We start from the raw sequence: 19,356 nt of genomic DNA, 5'->3' as shown, positions 1-19,356 counted from the left end.
ATATAGACCTGGGCCTGGAAGACCTGAGTATCTACTGCTGAGCATCTTGAGTTTCACCTTCAGGAGGGGTCAAGGCCCCGCTCTCTCTGTCTGCATCGATTCATTTTTCAATTCATTAGTTTGCCGTATGATCAGGCTGAGCTGCTCTCTGAAATGGCTGGCCATCAGGGAATACCTTTGGCTGAGGAATGAAGGAGACTACTGGAGGAGGGGGGAGGTAGAGGCGGAGAATTGGAAAGCCTTGTTGTTTTTTTCATAGGCTGCGTTGTTTTCTTTATGACGGCCTTGTGTGTGCAGGATGGGGCTTGGATAATAAGGCTATGTGCTGTTCTGTTGTCAGATTTATTGCCGTTCTTTCGCCCTTGTTGCTTCTGTGTGCCGGCGTAGAGGGGATGAGAGAGAGAGAGACTAAAGAGGCAGACACAAAGGAGGTGAGTTGGAAGAAAAAGCAGAATCAGTGGCTACTTGGGTGGTGAAGGAGGCCGGCAATATGTCTGATACCCTCCAACAAAAACATCAAATCTTTGGTGTCTCTTTACTTTGTCAGATGCCATAAAAATGATTTTCTTTCAAAAAAGACAGAATCAATGATTGTCCTTATGTGAGTAATGCAGAGTGGACCTGACTTCACAATTCACCTCTTAGATTATGCTTGTTTCAGGTGAGAGCTTGAAATTCTGACTGACAAAAAAGATGATTGCATGGCACAAAGGATTTTCTGGGGCAGAGGACACATTCAGACGGTCCGGGCCAGGTAGGGTTGTTATAGACAGGTTTCACAGCCAATTTCCCATGCTGCCTGTTGTTCCAACCTGGTTTCCTGGCCCTCTGAAGGTCCTCTCCTCATCTCAGGCCTTGGAGAAGGTGGTGGCGGATGTGCCCGGCTGCCCGGGACTGGCACCATGGTCATCGTGCCAGCGGTCCACGCAGCGGCGCCGCGCATTCATAAAGAAGTTGCTGACGGTGCTGAGCTCCAGGCCAAGCTGCTGGGAGATGGTGATCTGCATTTCCTTGGATGGACGCTTGTTCTCTTTGAAGATGGCGATGAGTGTGCGTCGCTGCAGGTCGGTGAAGACCAGACGCTGTTTCTTGGGCGCCGTGTTGCGGTCCTTGTGTTGCTCCTGTTCTTTGCGCTTGCAGGCTTGGTGTGGATGGCAGCGGTGGGAGGGATGGGGATGAGAGTGGGAGGCAAAGAAGGGAAAGAAAACACAAAGCAAGGTAAATATACAAAAGTGATTTTTTTTCCATAATTAGACAGCAAAGAAAGACGGTGGAGGGAAGTAAAGTAACCAAATGTTTCATTAGCCAATACTTAAACACGTAAAAACAATTTTATACACCAGCAGAGATTCTACAGCTCCATCTCTATTGCCATATTAAAGTTGATTTAAAGCTAATCCATGCCTCCTGCCCAGTGGGAATATTCCTTCCATCCTGCAGAGTGCAGACAGGGAGCCAGCCTGCGGTGAGAGAAAGACTGGGTGAGGAGGGTGGGGCGGGGGGAGTGGGACTGGCTGTTGCCTGCTAGCTGGAGACGCTGCTGTTTGATTCAATATTAATGCAGTTTGAGTCGCAATGGGGGACTGAGTGACTGTTGCACAAAAGTAAGCATTTTGTGTGCGAGTGTTTGTGTGTAACTGAGAGACAGAGGAGGGGCAGGCAGAGAAAAGATCGGAGAGAAAAGAACAGAAAAGGTGGAGGAGTAAGACAAAGTGTGTGTGTGTGTGTGTGTGTGTGTGTGTGTGTGTGTGTGTGTGTGTGTGTGTGTGTGTGTGTGTGTGTGTGTGTGTGTGTGTGTGTGTGTGTGTGTGTGTGTGTGTGTGTGTGTGTGTGTGTGTGTGTGTGTGTGTGTGTGTGTGTGTGTGAGAGAGAGCCAAAGAGAGGAGCAGAGAAGAGAAGGGAGGGGCGGCGAGTGAAGGAGAAAGAGAGATATTGACCGACTTTGCTGTAGGAATTGGGGGGTTCTCTGTAGGGACTGAGGTCAGAATCCCCCCCAGCAGGTCTACAGTCTGCTACTTCAAACAGAGCCCACTGGAGCCCACTCTATTGAGCTCTGAGAGGGTATTTATAACCCTCCCCCCTCCCCAAACACAAACACTCGAGAGGTGCATGCACCGGCTGCTATGAGCCCTTTCCCATACACAGAGCAATTTTCAAAAGAAAACACAGCGAGTGTACTCTTTTACGTTTGGGAGGGTGGTGGGGGGGTTGTAGGCAGTGAACACAGAAATTAATAGTTAATAGAATGCTGTATTGTGGGTAAGTGTGTTGTAACTCCAAGTATTCGTAGGAGACGGGTGGAAAGCAGCAGACAGGTGCAGGGTAAAAAGGCCGAAACGGTGCCAAGAGATGATGATGGGGAGGGGGGGGTGGGTTTAGTGTGTGTGAGTGGAGTGGGAAGGTTGTGGCACCACCTCTGCAGCCACATGTTCCCCTGCTGGTTGAGGATCGAATCCTGCCAGAACGGACTGTGTGTCCCTCTCAGCTTCCCTACTGTCTCAATAAAACGGGAGCGAATCAGAGAGAGAAAGAGAGAAAGATGCCATCCCTGTGGGGTCTCCACCTGCTGCCATTGGTATTGTCTGATACTTTCATACTCGCCTTCAATAATGTCTCACTCTCATGCTGTGTGTGTGTGTGTGTGTGTGTGTGTGTGTGTGTGTGTGTGTGTGTGTGTGTGTGTGTGTGTGTGTGTGTGTGTGTGTGTGTGTGTGTGTGTGTGTGTGTGTGTGTGTGTGTGTGTGTGTGTGTGTGTGTGTGTGTGTGTGTGTGTGTGTGTCTTGATGCATTTAAGGACTGAATGTTTTCTGTCTCACTTAGTTGTGTGTGTGTGTGTGTGTGTGTGTATATGTGTGCGTTTGGGGGGGTTGTGATTATGCTGAAGTGGCTGGAGCCAAGCAGTGGCGCTGTGTGTCTAATTACAGTGGAACAGAGCCCATTGATCAGCCATTGCAGTCCAATCTGTTTACTACAGATGTCTAACCTGCACACAAGCCCATCCATCATATTCATATTTCACATCAACACTGTAGTTATATATATCACACACACGCATATATGCCACATGCAAATTTGTCTAAATGGATACTTGTACGTACAGAATGTATATCATCGTATATCTTTGATTTACGACATGATCGAGGGTAGGGCTGCAACTAACGATTATTTTCTCGATTAATCGATTAGTTGTTTGGTCTATAATGTGTCAGAAAATGGTGAAAAATGTTGATTGGTGTTTCCCAAAGTGTCCGAAAATGTCTTATTTTGCAGACAACCCAAAGATATTCAGTTTACTGTCATACAGGAGGAAAGAAACCAGGAAATATTCACATTTTAGAAGCTGAAATGAGAGAATTTAAACTTTTTTTTTCTTGAAAAATGACTCGGACCGATTGATTCAATAGCAAACTAGTTTGCAATTATTTCAACAGTTGACAACTAATCCTTGCAGTTCTAATTGAGGGTAGTCTTGATGATGAAGAAGAAGAGGAGGATGATGATGTTTTATAATTTGGACTTGAGCTGAACTACATTGTTTTCGGCGAGTCGAGCCTCAGTAGGTCAGATGCTGCAAAGAGTCACATAAAGATTAAGTAATAGTAATAGTTTAGTTGACACTGACGAGGCCTGCTTTCAATACGATCATAATTTCTTCCATCTCTTGTCCTTTTCTTTAACAGAGTTGCTCTAAATACAGCCTAATTACATAACGAGCACTTCTTAACCCCGAACATTCGTGTCTTCTAATGAAACTAACCTCCATGGATCCACAGGCAAAGCAAGTTATTATCCGGCATTTCCAGGGGGAAACGTTGACAGGCTGACTCACATGATGGATTTATTAGAAAATAGATTTATCAGTTGGCTCGGTTCATACATCTTATTCAAGCATGCATCTATATCGTGACTGATCGACGTGCAACTGGTGAGAAAAGCTTGTGTAAAAATGAGATATCTGCCCTTTGAAGGTTTTCACAAATTGTTGACGCCAAACATTCAGGAAACACGTATCCTCCTCAATCAGGGTTGCAATGATTTTCACGGTACGATAACTGACTCAGAAAACACTGCAGTTTCACGGTATTACGCAATAATTGTTATTGTTAGTTACATTGAGCCTTAAAGGAATGAAAACAGAAGGTTTTTTGTCCGGTTGAACAAACGCTTCATTATAATTGAATTTTAAAGATAAATAAAAACGTTTTTTTCAATACCGTAGATAAACTGTTCGCAGTATAATGTCAATTTGCATACCACAGCATACCGTAAAACCAGCACATCACTGCAAACCTGTCCTCAAATATATTGTGTGAATTGTGTTGATCATCTTACCACACTTTATAGACGCTGACTACATTTTATATTAATGTATAATATAACGCAGCCGTTGATACATCATTATGTTCTATCACTGTGTCAGAAGATATATAATTAACCCAGAAATTAAAGCATCTTTAGCTCAAATTGTTTTCCTGCAGTTTAATTCAACCTTTGTAATGAGTTATTCCAAAGAAATACTAATACACACTCTAGCAGAAGTGACTATAACTGGCAACCAGTATATTAAGACGTCATCTTCACGTCTGACAACAGAACATCTGCATCCAAGCAACAAAGCCAGCTGAGAAACAAATGCACGCTTCAGTCAAATTTAGTAATAGATGGTTGGGATGTTCAGCCTTGATGGGGGAGTAACAGTTTTTAAACCATTTCTACAACAACAAAGCAAATCTCAACCTTTATTATTTCACAAATAATAGCTAATTTCAGACTGGAGACAATTCTTGTTTACGTTTGCAGGGTTTCAGAGAGGTCCACATGTGAGGATTGCTCTGCTTACTCCACATGTAGAGAGTCCCCACAGGCCGAGGAGGAGCTCCCACTCGTACTCAGCAAAGACATGCCATCCCCTCTGGCTTTAACGTGCGCGGAAGAGGATTCGTTTCCCAGCAGGACAATGAGCCCAAACATGCAGTGAAGTCTGTTTGAAGACCAGGGAGGAGCTCAAGTGGAGTGCTGACATGCTCTGCTTTGCCTCCACAGTCACCAGACTTCAACTTCACCGAACAGAGCGGGAACTGTGATTATAGTAAAAGGTGAAAATCCATCAATCCATTATCTATAACCGCGTAACCTATGCAGGGTCGCAGGGTCGCAGGGGTGCTGGAGCCAAGCCAATAGCCTAAAGGTGAAAATACTAAATATTGAACACATTTTGAGAATGTTATTATTTTTGCAGATGTCATTTTTACACATCCTTTAACACTTTTAACCTCTGTAATTAATACGTAATATTAAGTACATCTTAAGTACAAATTGTGTGTTAGTAAGAGCCTTTTTTTAATGTTGGAACTTTGCTTTTTGAATAACTTCCTTTGAAGCAGTTACGTTGATATTAAAAAATATTTTAATCAATTTATCTCAATATTTAAGTCCACGCTGAGTTTCCATTTATTTACGCAGCTTCCAGTTGGCCTGAACACTTCCCCTTCCCTCCAGTGTTTGACCTTTTTCTTCTTCTGTTATTTGTCCAGATGTGTGACCGTGGACAGGTATGTCATTGCACACACACTCACACACACTTTGATATACCTGAAATTGTGAAATGTTTTAATTTCTGGGTATGTTTCTCCTATTTTGGCAATAAAAAAAATCCCTGTAATGAAAATCAATCAGATGAGCTTATAATTAGCAACATGTTTGGCTTACTTTACTTCTTCATCCACTTTCCTCTAAGTAGAGAACATTTGACTTGCCACTATATGTGTATTTACAGGCAGTCAAATCAACACGGGTCTATCTTGTAGTAGCAGAAAGGGGATTCTAACAAAATCTATTCATGGATTGTTTTGAAGAAGCCAAAAAAAATGTGTGTGGTAAATGCTTTTAGAAACAAACTGCAGATCAGATTTTTTTTAATTGCAACTTTTAGGAGGGTTTTGTTATTCTCTATAAATTCCCAAGGGGTTAACATTAAAGAGACAAAATTTCTGTGTGTTTGTTTGTCTTTTTTTTTTTGTCTGTGCAAGGAACACATAATAACTGAGCCAATGGGAGGGGTCTCTCTCTCTCTCTCTCTCTCTCTCCCTCTCTCTCTCTTAATGTGCCTCCACAACAACCTCACACAGTCCCAGCTTCTCTCTCCACCGGCGAGTCACGTCCTGCCACCTCATCGACCGCTTGCTTTGTGCCGCTCCGGTCGGCAGGTGTCGCTCTCGCCGTGGCCCCGGCTGCACGGGGCGCCATAGTGCGCTGCCTTTGCTACAGGCGCTGGATTTAGTAATCAATATCGATCGATCGGGGAGGAAGGGGGCCCTGATTACTGAACCAAGCTCGGGCGTAGAAAAGAAAAAAAATCGATCATTGCAGCTTTTAGAGCTACAGTAGGCACCGAGCAGAGAGACGGACATAAACTCATGCACAAAGAGCAACCGGACAAGAGCAGAAATCCTGGTTTAGTGTTGAGTGTTTTCTGAAGTGTACACCCTGCTGCTACACGCGGCCCAGACAGAAATGGGGTTTCTATTGCTCCCTATATGGAGCTGTGAGCAGGAGCTGACCTACTTTGAATGGATCCCTCAAACGCACCATTCATTGTTTAGCTTTACATGTTTCATTTATTATAATATTGGTCCGTCGCACCAACACAAAGCACAATCTCGGTTTATTATGGTGAATGTCAACTCAAGGGCCTCCCGCATCGACTCCAGGGGCCCCGCAGCCTTTTTCTCTTAAACCATCAAATATCTTAATGAGTGATTTTTCAGCTAAGTCCTCTCTGCTCTGATGAAAACGGGTATAACTTAGGCCCATTTCGTTTCCACTGATGACATTAATATTCTTTGCTTCACGACAAACCAAGCGAGGTTAAGAGAAAGGCCCTGGGTGTTCAATATCGATCGATAGATTCGTGAATAATTCGTGTGTGAAATTCAGTTCGTCCAATTAATTATGCCTCGGAGGGGGGGGGGGGGGGGGGGGGGTGAGCCCGGAGAGGAGATTCATGAAGGGGTGGAGATGCGAAATCACACCAGGAAGGAAGGAAGGAAGGAAGCGTGATGATCCAGCTTTCTTTGCGGACTTCAAAAAAAAAAAAAAAGAAATCAGAGATGGGCTGGAGAGGAAGATGAGTAAACGATCATCACCTGTTCTGCTGCTCTGTTTACTCTGCGCGTTCACAGCTGTCTGTCCCTGCAGATCTGAGTCCATCTCGAGCATTAATCATGTATTGATCACCGCTGCCCTTCCTGCTCATAACGAGAAAGTCAAACGCCCTGATATTATGCCTATAGTGTTTTATGAAAGCATGATTACACATCTGCATTTTAAATGACCTCCCCCGCTTTAAAAAAAAACAACCTGCAGCCCTGTCCGTAAAACATGGAGTCTGCTGATTTTACACACACACACACACACACACACACACACACACACACACACACTCACACACACACACACACACACACACACACACACACACACACACACACACACACACATTGTTGTAAAGTAATCCCGACCTCACTAATAATCTATGCAGGGCCTGTTCGCTCGCAGTTGCACTCTTCTCCAGATCGTAAGAAGCATGATTGGGCAATTTGATGTTTAAGCTTCAGTCTATTTATTAAGTGACGTCTTGGTTGTTTCGCATGGACCGTTGCCTTAAAGATTGATGTATGTCCGCACGGGCCTCTCTGTGTACAGTGGCATTTATTCATCTCGTGCTGCAGGGCAATGCCAAGCTCCCCCCTCCACCCTCCACCCTCTCCCTCCCGCCCTCTCTCTCCCTCCCTCTCGCCAGGCCAAAACACTTGCAGCTCAATACCCCTTAATGTAATGAGTGAGAATTGGTGTTAATATACTGATAAAGCGACACAATTTGTTTGTTTGCATTCTCCAGCGACTCAGCTGCGAGGCATTTCTTCTCCAGCACTTCAATAACACTCCAACCTGAACTCAGTTACACCTTCGCCCACATCCCACCTCAGTAGTCTCAGCTGCCTGCATGCCTGCAACATTTCATTTTACCTGTTTAGTTCGGCTCCATCGTCTATATCACAGTCACAGGCGTGCATGCACCGGACTTTGCGTTTTATTTATTTTTTTAAATCCATCAAAAAACAGACATTTTTTATGTGAGTTTGAGTTTGAGGTGCACGAAACGCAGCTTGAGAAATATAATTGTATTCAGCTCTGTTTTCACACCAACGTGTTATTAGCAACCCAGTGGTAAACCCAAGAAATTGCATAGTACTTAAAACAAAATTCAATAATCAGTAAAGGCTGCTGCCCGCGATGATCACGCTCCTTATGCGGTTTTAGATAATTAAATGCACTCAGCCATTTAAGCGCGTGATTGAGAGAAGCCGTATGACTGGGTTTGAACCTGCATTATTATTATTTTTTATTTTTTTGCCAGTTTAATAGCAGCCTTGGTCCGCATGTGCCATCTATTTGTGCGAGTGGCTCCATTGTTTGAGTGATACTCTTATCTGCGATTATCATTGATTTCATTCATAATTGCTTTGACCAGTTATGCGTGATAGCGGTTAATGATCATGATGCTTTATTTTGTAGAGGCGAGCAGGCCTACAGTTTCTTTCCCCACCAACAACAGGTGTGGGGCCCGCTGTGTTTATGTCATTTATGCATTTATGAGGAGACTCTTTCCTTCAGACGAATTGTGCTCGAATTGAATCCTGATTGTGCGGACGGAAATGTGCCGAGTGTGTCTGAAATCTCGAGTGTTTCAAAATAAAATGGGATTTCATATTCACAAAAACACTTGGCTTTAAAAAATTAAAAAAAACAGTCAATAAATAAATGATTTCACTGCTTTAAAATCCAACTCACCCCATAAACAATTAATTACAGCTCATTCAATTTAGATTAAAACATACAGCCGCATGTGTGGGGCGTCTCTTTTGGATGGTGGTTGCGGGGAGAGAGGCTCTGTGGCCGGGCATACACACCCGCAGGTCTGGGGGGCTCACACGGATGTGCAAACCGTGTGCCAGGACTCCCTCCCAACTCCCTTTACGCTCCTTTTTCATTTGCTGTACGGGGTTTACACACGTTTTAAATGTGCGTAAATCTGTCAGAGGCTCATTTATAGTGAAACACAAAGAAAACCGATGTGAGGGAGAAAATTAAAAGAAGATAAGCCCGTACTAATTGACTTTTTTTTTTCTTGGGAGGAGGATGCATCTCGATTAAGTCTTAACTCTGCATTTACAGCACTGACGTCGAGGTGTGCAGCGTCCCAAAAGTTACATCACAGGATTATGTTCATATTTCTCCAAATGTCAGCTGTCACTTCTCTGTTCATTTCCTTATTCGTCGCGGGAGAATCAGCAAACTGATCTGCAGTCAGATGACAGTGTTGACTCTCTGCGGGGAGACGGACAGGTTTTCAATATGCAGGAATTTTCGAGATTCAATCCAATGCAGTTCCTCACTCAATCATGTGAAGAGAGTCAACAGGAATATCTCTACACTAACCCTTGTTGCGGTGACCTAATTGCATTTATATGTGTGTATTTCCCCACAATGCTAAACAAAGTATATTCGATTTAAATTAATAACGTGCTCTTATGCTCTACGTTATAGTATCTTTGGGGTTTATTTTTCTCCAAGCTTCATTTGTAGAATTTTGCAAATCCAATTTAAAAAATACATAAAATTAGAGAGTATTTATTTAGTTATTTTTGCACAATCCCAAATTATTTTAATAATGTATTTTGTGTGCAACAATTCCGACCACTAATGAAAACAGATGTGGTGATAAAATAATAAAGAAAAAATAGAACAATGTAAATAGTAATAATTTTAGAATTTATATTTGCACATTAATAAGACTGCAGTCTGTTAATCTGTAGGCTTGTAATTGTTCTTTTTTTCTGTCAAAGGGAGAATATTGCAGCACACACACACACACACACACACACACACACACACACACACACACACACACACACACACCTCCCTGAATAACTAGGTACCTGTAAAAAAAAAACAATAGTCAGCGTTTTCATTTCGGCTCAGTAAAGCAACAAATTAAAGAAATTATTAATTTCAGAATCCCCCGCAGCCTGTTCGTTATATTTAATAACATGAAATATAAAGGCTCTATGCGCCGACATCGATTCATTCATCAATTGATTTCACAGTCGTTTTGTTCCTTTGTTGATCTGTGTGGGGTTGCCCAACCGGAGTTTCGGGTTGCATCTGTGGGTGCTATTCGCTCTGTGTGTGTGTGTGTGTGTGTGTCTGCGCGTGTGCGTGTGTGTGTGTTTGTGGTTTTGTTGAGATCGACCCTGCAGAAAGGCTTACAGGGCTTCCGTACGAACCATCTGCAGGCTCTCGTTTAAAAAAAAAAAAGGCCAGGAGAGGTCGAGACACGGTTTGTCAGCAGGAGGATTTGAACATTTCTGTCTTTACCTGCTGTTTTATTTGTACGTGACTCAGGTAGAGATGAATCATCCACTCCATAAAGAGACCAAACACAACTTTACAGACTGCGAAAATATCCCTTTAACACCTCATTTAATCATGTTTTGGCTTCCCTTTAACGTGTTGTTTGGAGAGCCTGTCAAGATTGTATTTAATATAAGGGAAATAGATTAGTCTGTGTATTTTTTTTCACACCAAATCTATTTTTTCACATTTAAAACATGTAAATCACCGTGAGAAATAAGTGGAATAGTTTGCCCCCACATACAGAAATCCCATTTTTTAAACACCTAATAGAATCAAATGGCTTCTTGCTGTTTTAGAAACCTTACAGTGTTCAATTGGATACGGGCTTTCACTTCTCTTTAATTGCGCGGACAATGTCCTTGCCATGTGTTCTTAAACTGCGCATTAAACAAGCCATTATGGGCCTTTAATAACCGATGGCCTGTCAGAGCATCAGATAAGCAGTCAGTGTGTGCGGGTACGATGCTGCCTCACTGCTGCTTCAGCGCGTTGGACACAGATTTATACCCACTCTCCCAAAAAAAGAGTAGTCCGTTACTTATTTCCCCCCAAAGTACTTGTTGTAAGTAGGTTCTGCACACTACTGAAGCAACGACATCTGACACTCTACATCAGCAAAAAGACAGACACCTGAGTGTTGAAAGTTCATATCTCAGGTCAGTGTTTGCTAAGTAAGAATAAAATCTGAGGAGGTGATGTTGGAGTGGACTTAAAATGACCTTTAAACCAACTAATTTGACTCTTTCCAATTATTTAAAAGACACAGTCGTTGCAGGAGCTGCAGGAAAGACAGACCCAGTTTTTTTTGGGGGGGGGGGGGGGGGTATCCCGGCGTTACATAACAGCACGCTGAGCTCCACCGGCACAGTGCTGATGTGACTGGTTTAAGGTTTTAATTGCACAACAGCCTGCTCTTTGGAACCGTCACTTGCTTTGGCCACTGCAGATAGTGGCGGGTCAAAAAGCCACAGTGTGATTTGTTTCTTCATCAGGCATCTTCGCACACAGCCCCGCATTGTTTTTCATCCAACATTTAAGTCCAGAGCGCAAGGACGAAGACTGGGATTTAATTATGATTATCTTAGGTTTGGACCCCTTTGTATTTTTTGCCAGGAAGGGGGGGCTGACGCGCACGCGGTGCCATTAACCCTTTGATGCTAGCCGCGTGCATTCAGTCGACTCTGCCAGCAATTTGATTTAAAGGTCATTCTCTCCTATCGATCCGGTTTGGCGAGGGGGCGACGGAGGAGCGTAGGAATTGATCATCTACAATAGAAGAGACGATATCCGAGACTGTACAGAGTCCAGACCTCTACTGCATTTATAATTGCTAAGCACACACCCCGTGTGAATTGGAAAGAGGTGTGTGTGTGTTTGTGTGGGTGGGTGTGGGTGAGGGAGAGTGCGTGTGAGGCTAAAAAAGAAATGGCTGAAGATATGGGAGACAGTGCAGACTCCTGCTTATGTATGCTTAATAAGATTTCTATTAAAATTGCATTATTCTGAATAATGTGGTCGGTTTAGTCAGACCAGTGTGGGTGGGATGTATAATGAGAGAAAGAGGTTGAGCGACTGTGAACTTTAAATCGTCTGGTGCTGCTAAGCCGCCTCCATGACAGAAATAGAGCCAGGCTACTAAACCTCTCAAAATGTTAAAGTCAGCATTTGACTGTTTTGACCAGAGCATGCGGCGAGGTGTGCAGCAAAGCAGCGTGAGAGCGTGCGTTTATTGGCCCCTCTGTTGTGTGTTATGAAGGGTGAGCTGTTAATGGGAGAAATGGTGTTGCATGGTTGAGATGGAGGGGGGTTGCATGGCTGCATGGCGCAGCTCCAGAGATGGAAAGCAGAGGCCGGGGAATGGAAATCGATACAGATTCAGGGCTCGCCAGATCGGCCTTAACAATGTGGCGCAGACGCACTCGACATCCCGATCACATCCACCCAGGAGAGAAGAAACGGGGAGGCGACACGTACGCAGGCTGTAGCTGCTGCTATGATATTGTGCTGTATGATGCAGGCAGGCAGTCATCTAGATAAACACAATCAATCCTATTTTAGGGTGAATGTGTTGGTGTTTTTCTTAACCCCCTCCCCCATTCCTATATGCCTTCGAACGATGCATTAACTTATGAATATTCACACCAGCCCACGATATGAAGATGTATGCAGATTTGAAGTTGGACGGATTGACTTTCCCCTCCACCACATGCAGCCAGCCTCCTCAACGCCGGGGTGCAGATAATGATGCAAGGCGTGAGATGTCATTTCATCTGGTATGAGCTACACTGAACCCGGGATTTAAACAAAATAGCCTCGAGGTATAACCTCAAGAAAGTGACTGTTGCTCTCCCACCACAGGATTTCAAAGGCGATGCTTGTACATGCGTGTCTCAGTACTTACAGCACACGTTGCTGTGCTTAACGAACAACGAGGCTCTGAAACCGCAGCTGCACTGTTTATCCCCCCTATCTTCCCCTCACACATCAATTATTAAAGTACCAATCGATCATTTCGCAGGCTAACATCAAGCCATCTCTTCATGAAAAAAAAATCCTGTTTTAGATTAACCCGCATCAATCACATCGTAATGCCCTATCCAATTAAACCCACTATCCCGGCTTAAATGACCCAAAAGAAGCACCACTCCTGAGCATTTGTGTTGCTCTTGGATATTTCGGTGAGCATCTCGACATAAAAAAAAGACCTCCAGTTTGTGTACTGCAAAACAAAAAGAGCCAGAGATGTGATTTAAATGGAAACCCTTCGTGCTGGACTGGAAGGGTGCAGGGTGGTGTGATTGACGTGATTGTGGATTGTAATATTGATCGATGGGTGGAAGCTGTTGGATGAAATAATGGTGTTTAGGGCCTACAAGAATGCTATTTACCATGTATTGGTAAAAAAAAAAAAAAAAAAATCCAGTTCACCACCTTGAACTGTCCTCAAAACCGAGAGGAGAGCCTGCAGTTCACCGTGGACCGATGCCTATTTCAGCACTCTGGACAGCGCCTTGACACGTTACACTAAAGAAAACTGACCTGGGGAATAAACGGTGTGCTTTATTATACGAAATGATTTGTAGAGGGGAATAAAAAGCCGTGTGTAGCCTTCTTTAGGTAACATACAAACTAAGATCTATAATTTATGTCAGGTGCGTAAAAAATCATGCCCTCTTTCCTCTAAAAGCCTAAAATGAAGGGCAGAACCTGAAAGGAAGGCAATCGGTCAATCCAATAAAAGTATATTTACAGAGAAAATGAATGTTGGTATTGCAGAGGTGCACGAGCGGAGGGGAAAGGGCGCAGTGTGACGGAAGATAGTGGGGGGATGGTGGATGGGGACTGCTCCGGGATTAGGCCCGTGTAAACTGCGTGTAGTCCATTGAAACATGAATAGAGGCCTCCCACCCTCATTCTCAACAATGTTTTTCCTCCGTGGCCCGTGGGTCTTGACCTACACACCCTGGCACGTGCTCCGGTCATTCAAATGGTAATAAACCAACTGGGCATTTCTTTATTTTGGAGGGGAGGGACCTTGGTATGCACCGCATCACTGTCACATGAAAGAATGCTGGCGTGCGAGAGGATTCCTGATACTGAAATAAGAAATCAGACGTGTGGGGATGTTTGTTGATGTAACTGAATACTATCCGTGTTGTCCAGCATCTGTCTGGGGGAAAGAGGCGTGAATACTACACGTATAACCCTATAACCTAAGTCCCCACGTGACAAATGCGTGAGAGTGCGTTACACACATCAAACGGAACATGATTACAGCAAAGAAAAAGGTGTGCAATAGCGTTTTTTTTTAACAGCTGTCCTCTTTCCCCCCTTTTTCCAGCTCCCGCGCCTCCCCCCTCTGCTCCGGGGAGAGACCAATGGGAGAGAGTGCTGAGGCGGGATAATTGATAGATGCACTGGCTATCCTTATCGATCAGGGCTGTATTGACCCGACCAAATACATTGAGATGGAGTGTGGAATTCAACACAGATGCAAAGACGAATTGTTTTCATCGTTAATGCGATCTTTAAATGCCTCCCAAACCTCACTTTGCCCGCGTCTCTCTTATTTGTGCAGTTTCACAATGAAGCTGCCTAGTTATTTAGTCGGCGACCACATGTGATGTAAGATGAGGAAATATGAGACATCCAAAGGTTAAAGCTTGGCCGGGTGTTGTGGAGATAGAGAGCACAATAGGTGGGATGCCCGTGGGTCTTTGCCCTCGTTACATTAGGAGATGTTGAGCGTGAAGGGCACACATACCCCCCCAAACAGGCCAATCTCTGCTCTGCTTTTCGTTTCAGGGGTGGATTGTCATGTGTGTGTGTAGACACTGGCATTTTCACATTAGCTAAGCAGGGCAGCTGCATTGATTTGTGTGACTGTGATGAATTTGGAATAGTAATTTGAATTTATTGATTGATGTGGCCGAGCGAGTATGGCCCAGCCTCACTTTCAGCATCACAACCCCCCGTCCCCCAACTCCCACTCCCAGCCCACATGCGCACCGAGGATAATGGTGATTTTAAATGCAATAAGTAAAATGTTGCTCGGTGCATTTACATACAAGTCATTTGTCATTTTGCCCAACTGGCTTTTTTCTCTGAGACCTACTGTTACCGCAGCGTAATGCATAAAAAACGCATACAAATCTGCTGTTTAAAATCGAAAAAATAGACATGTTTTAGTGTATATGTATAATAAAATCTATTTAAAAAATAAAATAGTTAATAACATCTATCGCCAGTGTAGCCCTGATTTCCATTCTACAACCAAATACGCACACACACATACACACACACACACACACACGCACACGCCTTACACCTATAGGCTGCCCTGGACCTGACCACATTAAAATATGCAGTAGGTGTGCACTCACAGGACTGTGCCACTCCAACATGTCAATTGAATTGGGGGGGTTTATCCTGATGCTGGGTGTGGAAGATATAAAACCCCACAGCCCAATTAGCTTTAACAGCAGTGGCACTTAAAGAGACAATTGTGGAGTGTTTAAATCTTTATTTACCAGAACCCCACTAAATGCGCAAAGGAACAATTTACATGCCATTAAGTGCTTTTCAATAGGGCATTGACTGGAACTAAAATATGCCACTATATCTGCTTAATTGAACCGTGCGCTGAAATACGACACAGAAGAGCTGATTGACGTTTGGAAGCTCAGCACGTCTAAACAGGGCCTTTACACAATCATCAATGAGAGGGGACTTCACTGTTTTAACCCCACTACGACGCCTCTCGTTTTCATTTACGTCCTGTTTATCAGGTGGTAAGTGTTACAGGGTTTAAAGGGGGCGGGGACGTGGGTTCAAATCAAAACCTTGAGTGTGATCACCTTTGCGCAATACACAATCAAAAATGCTGGATGCAAGAGATGAACCGTTCAGGAAGACAATGACGGTTTGTGCCACAATTTCTCTTAGTGGACAGAAGGGATGTTCTTTCTGTGATCCCACTCCAGTGACCCCACACATATCATCTCACAAACAATCACAATTCCTCAGTGTCAGAATAAATAAATTTGGCCCTCGACCAACTTTGGAGACAAGATATCCCAGAGTGCAGACAGGACAACACGGGCCAGAGAAAGACGCATCTGTTTGTGTCTCTGTCTTTCAGATCCAAATCGATCATTTATCAGTGTGCTACTCTGAAAGGGGACGCCTGGACCTGAAATATTGATCCATAGGAGGTCATGCTCCCCCGACTCTTTAGCCAGGCCTCAGACGATCCTTGTTTGCTACGACGCGCTTATTTGACAGAGAGAGTGCCCGAGAATTACATAAAGTTTGTTTGATTCAAATGAGTCCAAAGTAAAACCGAGTATCTGAGTTGCAGTGATTTCTGTGTACGTTTGTTTTGCCCTCAAAGTAATAGCTGCAAAATGTAATCAATTATGGCCACATCCTGCTTTGATTTCCTTTGTTTAAACGCTTTCTGTGTGTGTTTTTGTTTGTGTGTGTGTGAGAGAGAGAGAGAGAGAGAGAAAGAGAGTGAGACAGCGTGAGAGGGACGTGTGTGTACCCATGCTGTATCCGTGCGTAAAACCGCTGTATGTGCGAACAAACACATCTGTGCAGACTGTTTTTGCACCTTGTCTGCTTTTGAGAGATGCGCCCTCTTTAGTTTGTAACACCTCCAGTGTTGCACATCGCCTGTTTATACTATCATGGATTGTAGCATCAATCAAAATATAGATTTCCCCAACATTTAACACCCCAACTGTCATGATGAAGTTTTACTCGATACAATCGACTAATAACTTCTAGTAATGTCTGTTTGAGCAGTTATTGACAGTCTCGCCACATTGACTTCTAATTGATCCCTCCACATCACTCAGGTTGGGAGCTGTCTCCTCACTCACCTGCAAGCCTGAGCGCCGACATCCGCTGGAACTCGGGCTCCTGGAGCCACTTCCACATCCTCCTGAACGTCTCCCGGCCAGACTTGAGTTTACTCCATGGTTTAGGGTTCCGCAGCAGGTCAGACAGTGTTCCCTGGGACCGGCACAAGATCCTCTGAGCAAAGATGGCCTGTGGGATGCTGTAGCGCTTGAGCTCTGCTGTTATTCGCTGTGCCACCTCCTTGGTGTTTATCTCCTCCACCTGCCCTGACCCACCTCCCTGCCCGCCTCCCACCACCGTCTGCCTGTCCCGGTCCGACAGCATAGACCCGTTTGCCTGAGAGTGCGGATGGCTGTGATGGTGTAAGCCGTTCAAGGATGTCATGAGCCCGGCCCCGTGCCCCCCGAGACCCCGGGCCAGGTGCTCCTCGCCCCGGGACAGCATGGCCGCGTGGGAGTCGAAGCCACCCGAGGAGATCATCTTGTCGTTGGAGAGGTGAGCTCCAGGACCATAGGCGCTGAGAGTCTGCTGGGAGCTGTGCAAAGACCCGAGACCGTTGGATAGGGGGGATAGGGGTTGCCCCATACCGGACATGTCTTTGGGGTAGTGGCCATAGAGGTTACTCATGGAGGCGAGGCTTCGGTCGTCCCTCATCAGGGTGAAGCTGCCGCTGACGTTCCCGGCTGCGAGTCGCTGGTGCGCCGGATGATGGTGAGCATGTGGGTGTGGATGGTGAAATTTCTCCGAGACGGTGGATATGGGGGGCAGGTGCTGCAGCGGCGTCAGCGTGGTGTAGGTGCTGCTCAGGCTCATCCCGGAGTCACACGACATGGTCATTGCCGGATGCAGGGGGCCAGACAAAGCGTGGTCTGTGCGGTAGTCCCCTGCTCCCTCTAGTATCGAGGCCATGCTGGACACCATGGCTGACCGTCCGTGCGACACCAAGTTCCGATGCGACGCCGACGACTGGCGCGCGTGTTGGGAGTTCATTAAGTCGCTCGTTTGATGGGAGTGAGATACACCGTGCAGATTTCCAATGTTTTCCATTGTAAGCTCCATCGTTGAAAAGGATCTTTATTTCCACCCCTCTCGCCACTCTCTCGCTCTCTCCCTCGCTTCTCTCCCTCTCTCACTGTCGCTCTATCTCACACTCCTTTCCAATAAATTTTGAACGATTTCAAAGCCAAGCCATTGATTGTAGTTGCCTCTCTGCAGTCAATCCAGCATGGTTTTAAAAGATCGGGTCTCAGCCGCTACAGTAAACTGCGCCGCAAACCTCTGCTCAGTGCGTGAAGGTGTCTGCGCCTGCCTGGATTTCCTTCGCTGTAGAGCACCTTCTACTATACCCAAAGCGCCGCTCTGCTCTCTGTGTGTATATTGACGTGCTCGCGCTCATGTTGGTGATGAGACCGAGCCTGTGCGCCTGTGCGCATGTGCGCGCCCCCGTGTTGGATCCTCGCTCTCGCGCTCTCTGTCTGGGGCCAACCTGACGTCACTGGCCCCTATGTCATGGGTTGTGCATGTTGCACACTGAACCTCAAATTCCTGAAAAAGATTGCATTAGTCCCTCTCGGAGATAAGACTTAGAAGTGCAATCCTCTGCAGTGTGTGCAACATTTACACTCAGATGGATAAGAGGGACTCGCGCCTTGTTTTCTCTGATTAAACCGTTTGACACGGCGCCAGCTACACATGTGATCCCTCTCTTAAAGGTTAAATATTAATTGACATGTGTCACATCGGGCCACGAGTGTGAAGAGAAAACCACACGTTATCCCAAGAGGTCGCAGCCTCCGCTTTGAGTATTTCTATTCATTAGATTGAAGATCATTTTCATGAAGCCTACTGAAATAATTGCTGTAGGCTTATTTATAATGATGCAAATAACAAATTATTTAAGAGTTTGACACTGAGCTTCATCTGCGTGGATGACCTTTGACACTTTAAAATTATAACCAGCTTCCCAATGAAAATGCATTGGTCTCTCTCTCTCTCTCTCTCTCTCTCTCTCTCTCTCTCTCTCTCTCTCTCTCTCTCTCTCTCTCTCTCTCTCTCTCTCTCTCTCTCTCTCTCTCTCTTCATACATAAGCTGAAAAGAAAAACGATCAAATGTTTAACTTTCACTCATAACTTTTTCTTACACGCGTTTTTTTCCCTCTCCAAATGTTACTGAATAAATCTGTCGAGTTTCATTTCATCACCGCCTCGGGCGTTGACCCCTTTCGCATCTTTGCTCCTCGGATTCAGGCCACGAAAATCAAACTCCCTCACACACAAACTCTCATCATTTTTTTCCCCACAAAACTTCTATATGAAACTTGCTGCTCCCTGACGTCAATCCAGGTCAGCAATCCATCAATGTCAAAGTATGTATGGATCAGGAGATCGTCGATAGGTTCGAGCCTATTGTAGGAGCCTGCAATATGGATGCGATACAGCGGCAGGTTGAGATCGGGGGACTGGATTCTGCAAAGGGCTAACGAATAAGTGGAAACTGAAGAGATTAAACTG

General features: G+C 44.9%; 1 protein-coding gene across 1 annotated transcript; it reads right to left on the bottom strand.

Moving 5' to 3' along the window:
- Nucleotides 1-848: 848 nt before the first annotated feature.
- Nucleotides 849-17,904, bottom strand: onecut3a (one cut homeobox 3a; the record flags this gene model as incomplete). The annotated part of the gene is made up of 2 exons (XM_083911147.1): nt 849-1,189; nt 16,866-17,904. The coding sequence occupies 2 exons, from the start codon at nt 17,902-17,904 to the stop codon at nt 849-851; spliced, it is 1,380 nt and encodes a 459-aa protein (XP_083767273.1).
- Nucleotides 17,905-19,356: the final 1,452 nt, after the last annotated feature.

This window comes from Echiichthys vipera (genome assembly GCF_963691815.1).
Source record: "Echiichthys vipera genome assembly, chromosome: 3".
NCBI lineage: Eukaryota > Metazoa > Chordata > Actinopteri > Perciformes > Trachinidae > Echiichthys > Echiichthys vipera.
Note: the sequence above shows the minus strand (reverse complement) of the source record. Positions and strands in the feature narration are given on the sequence as shown.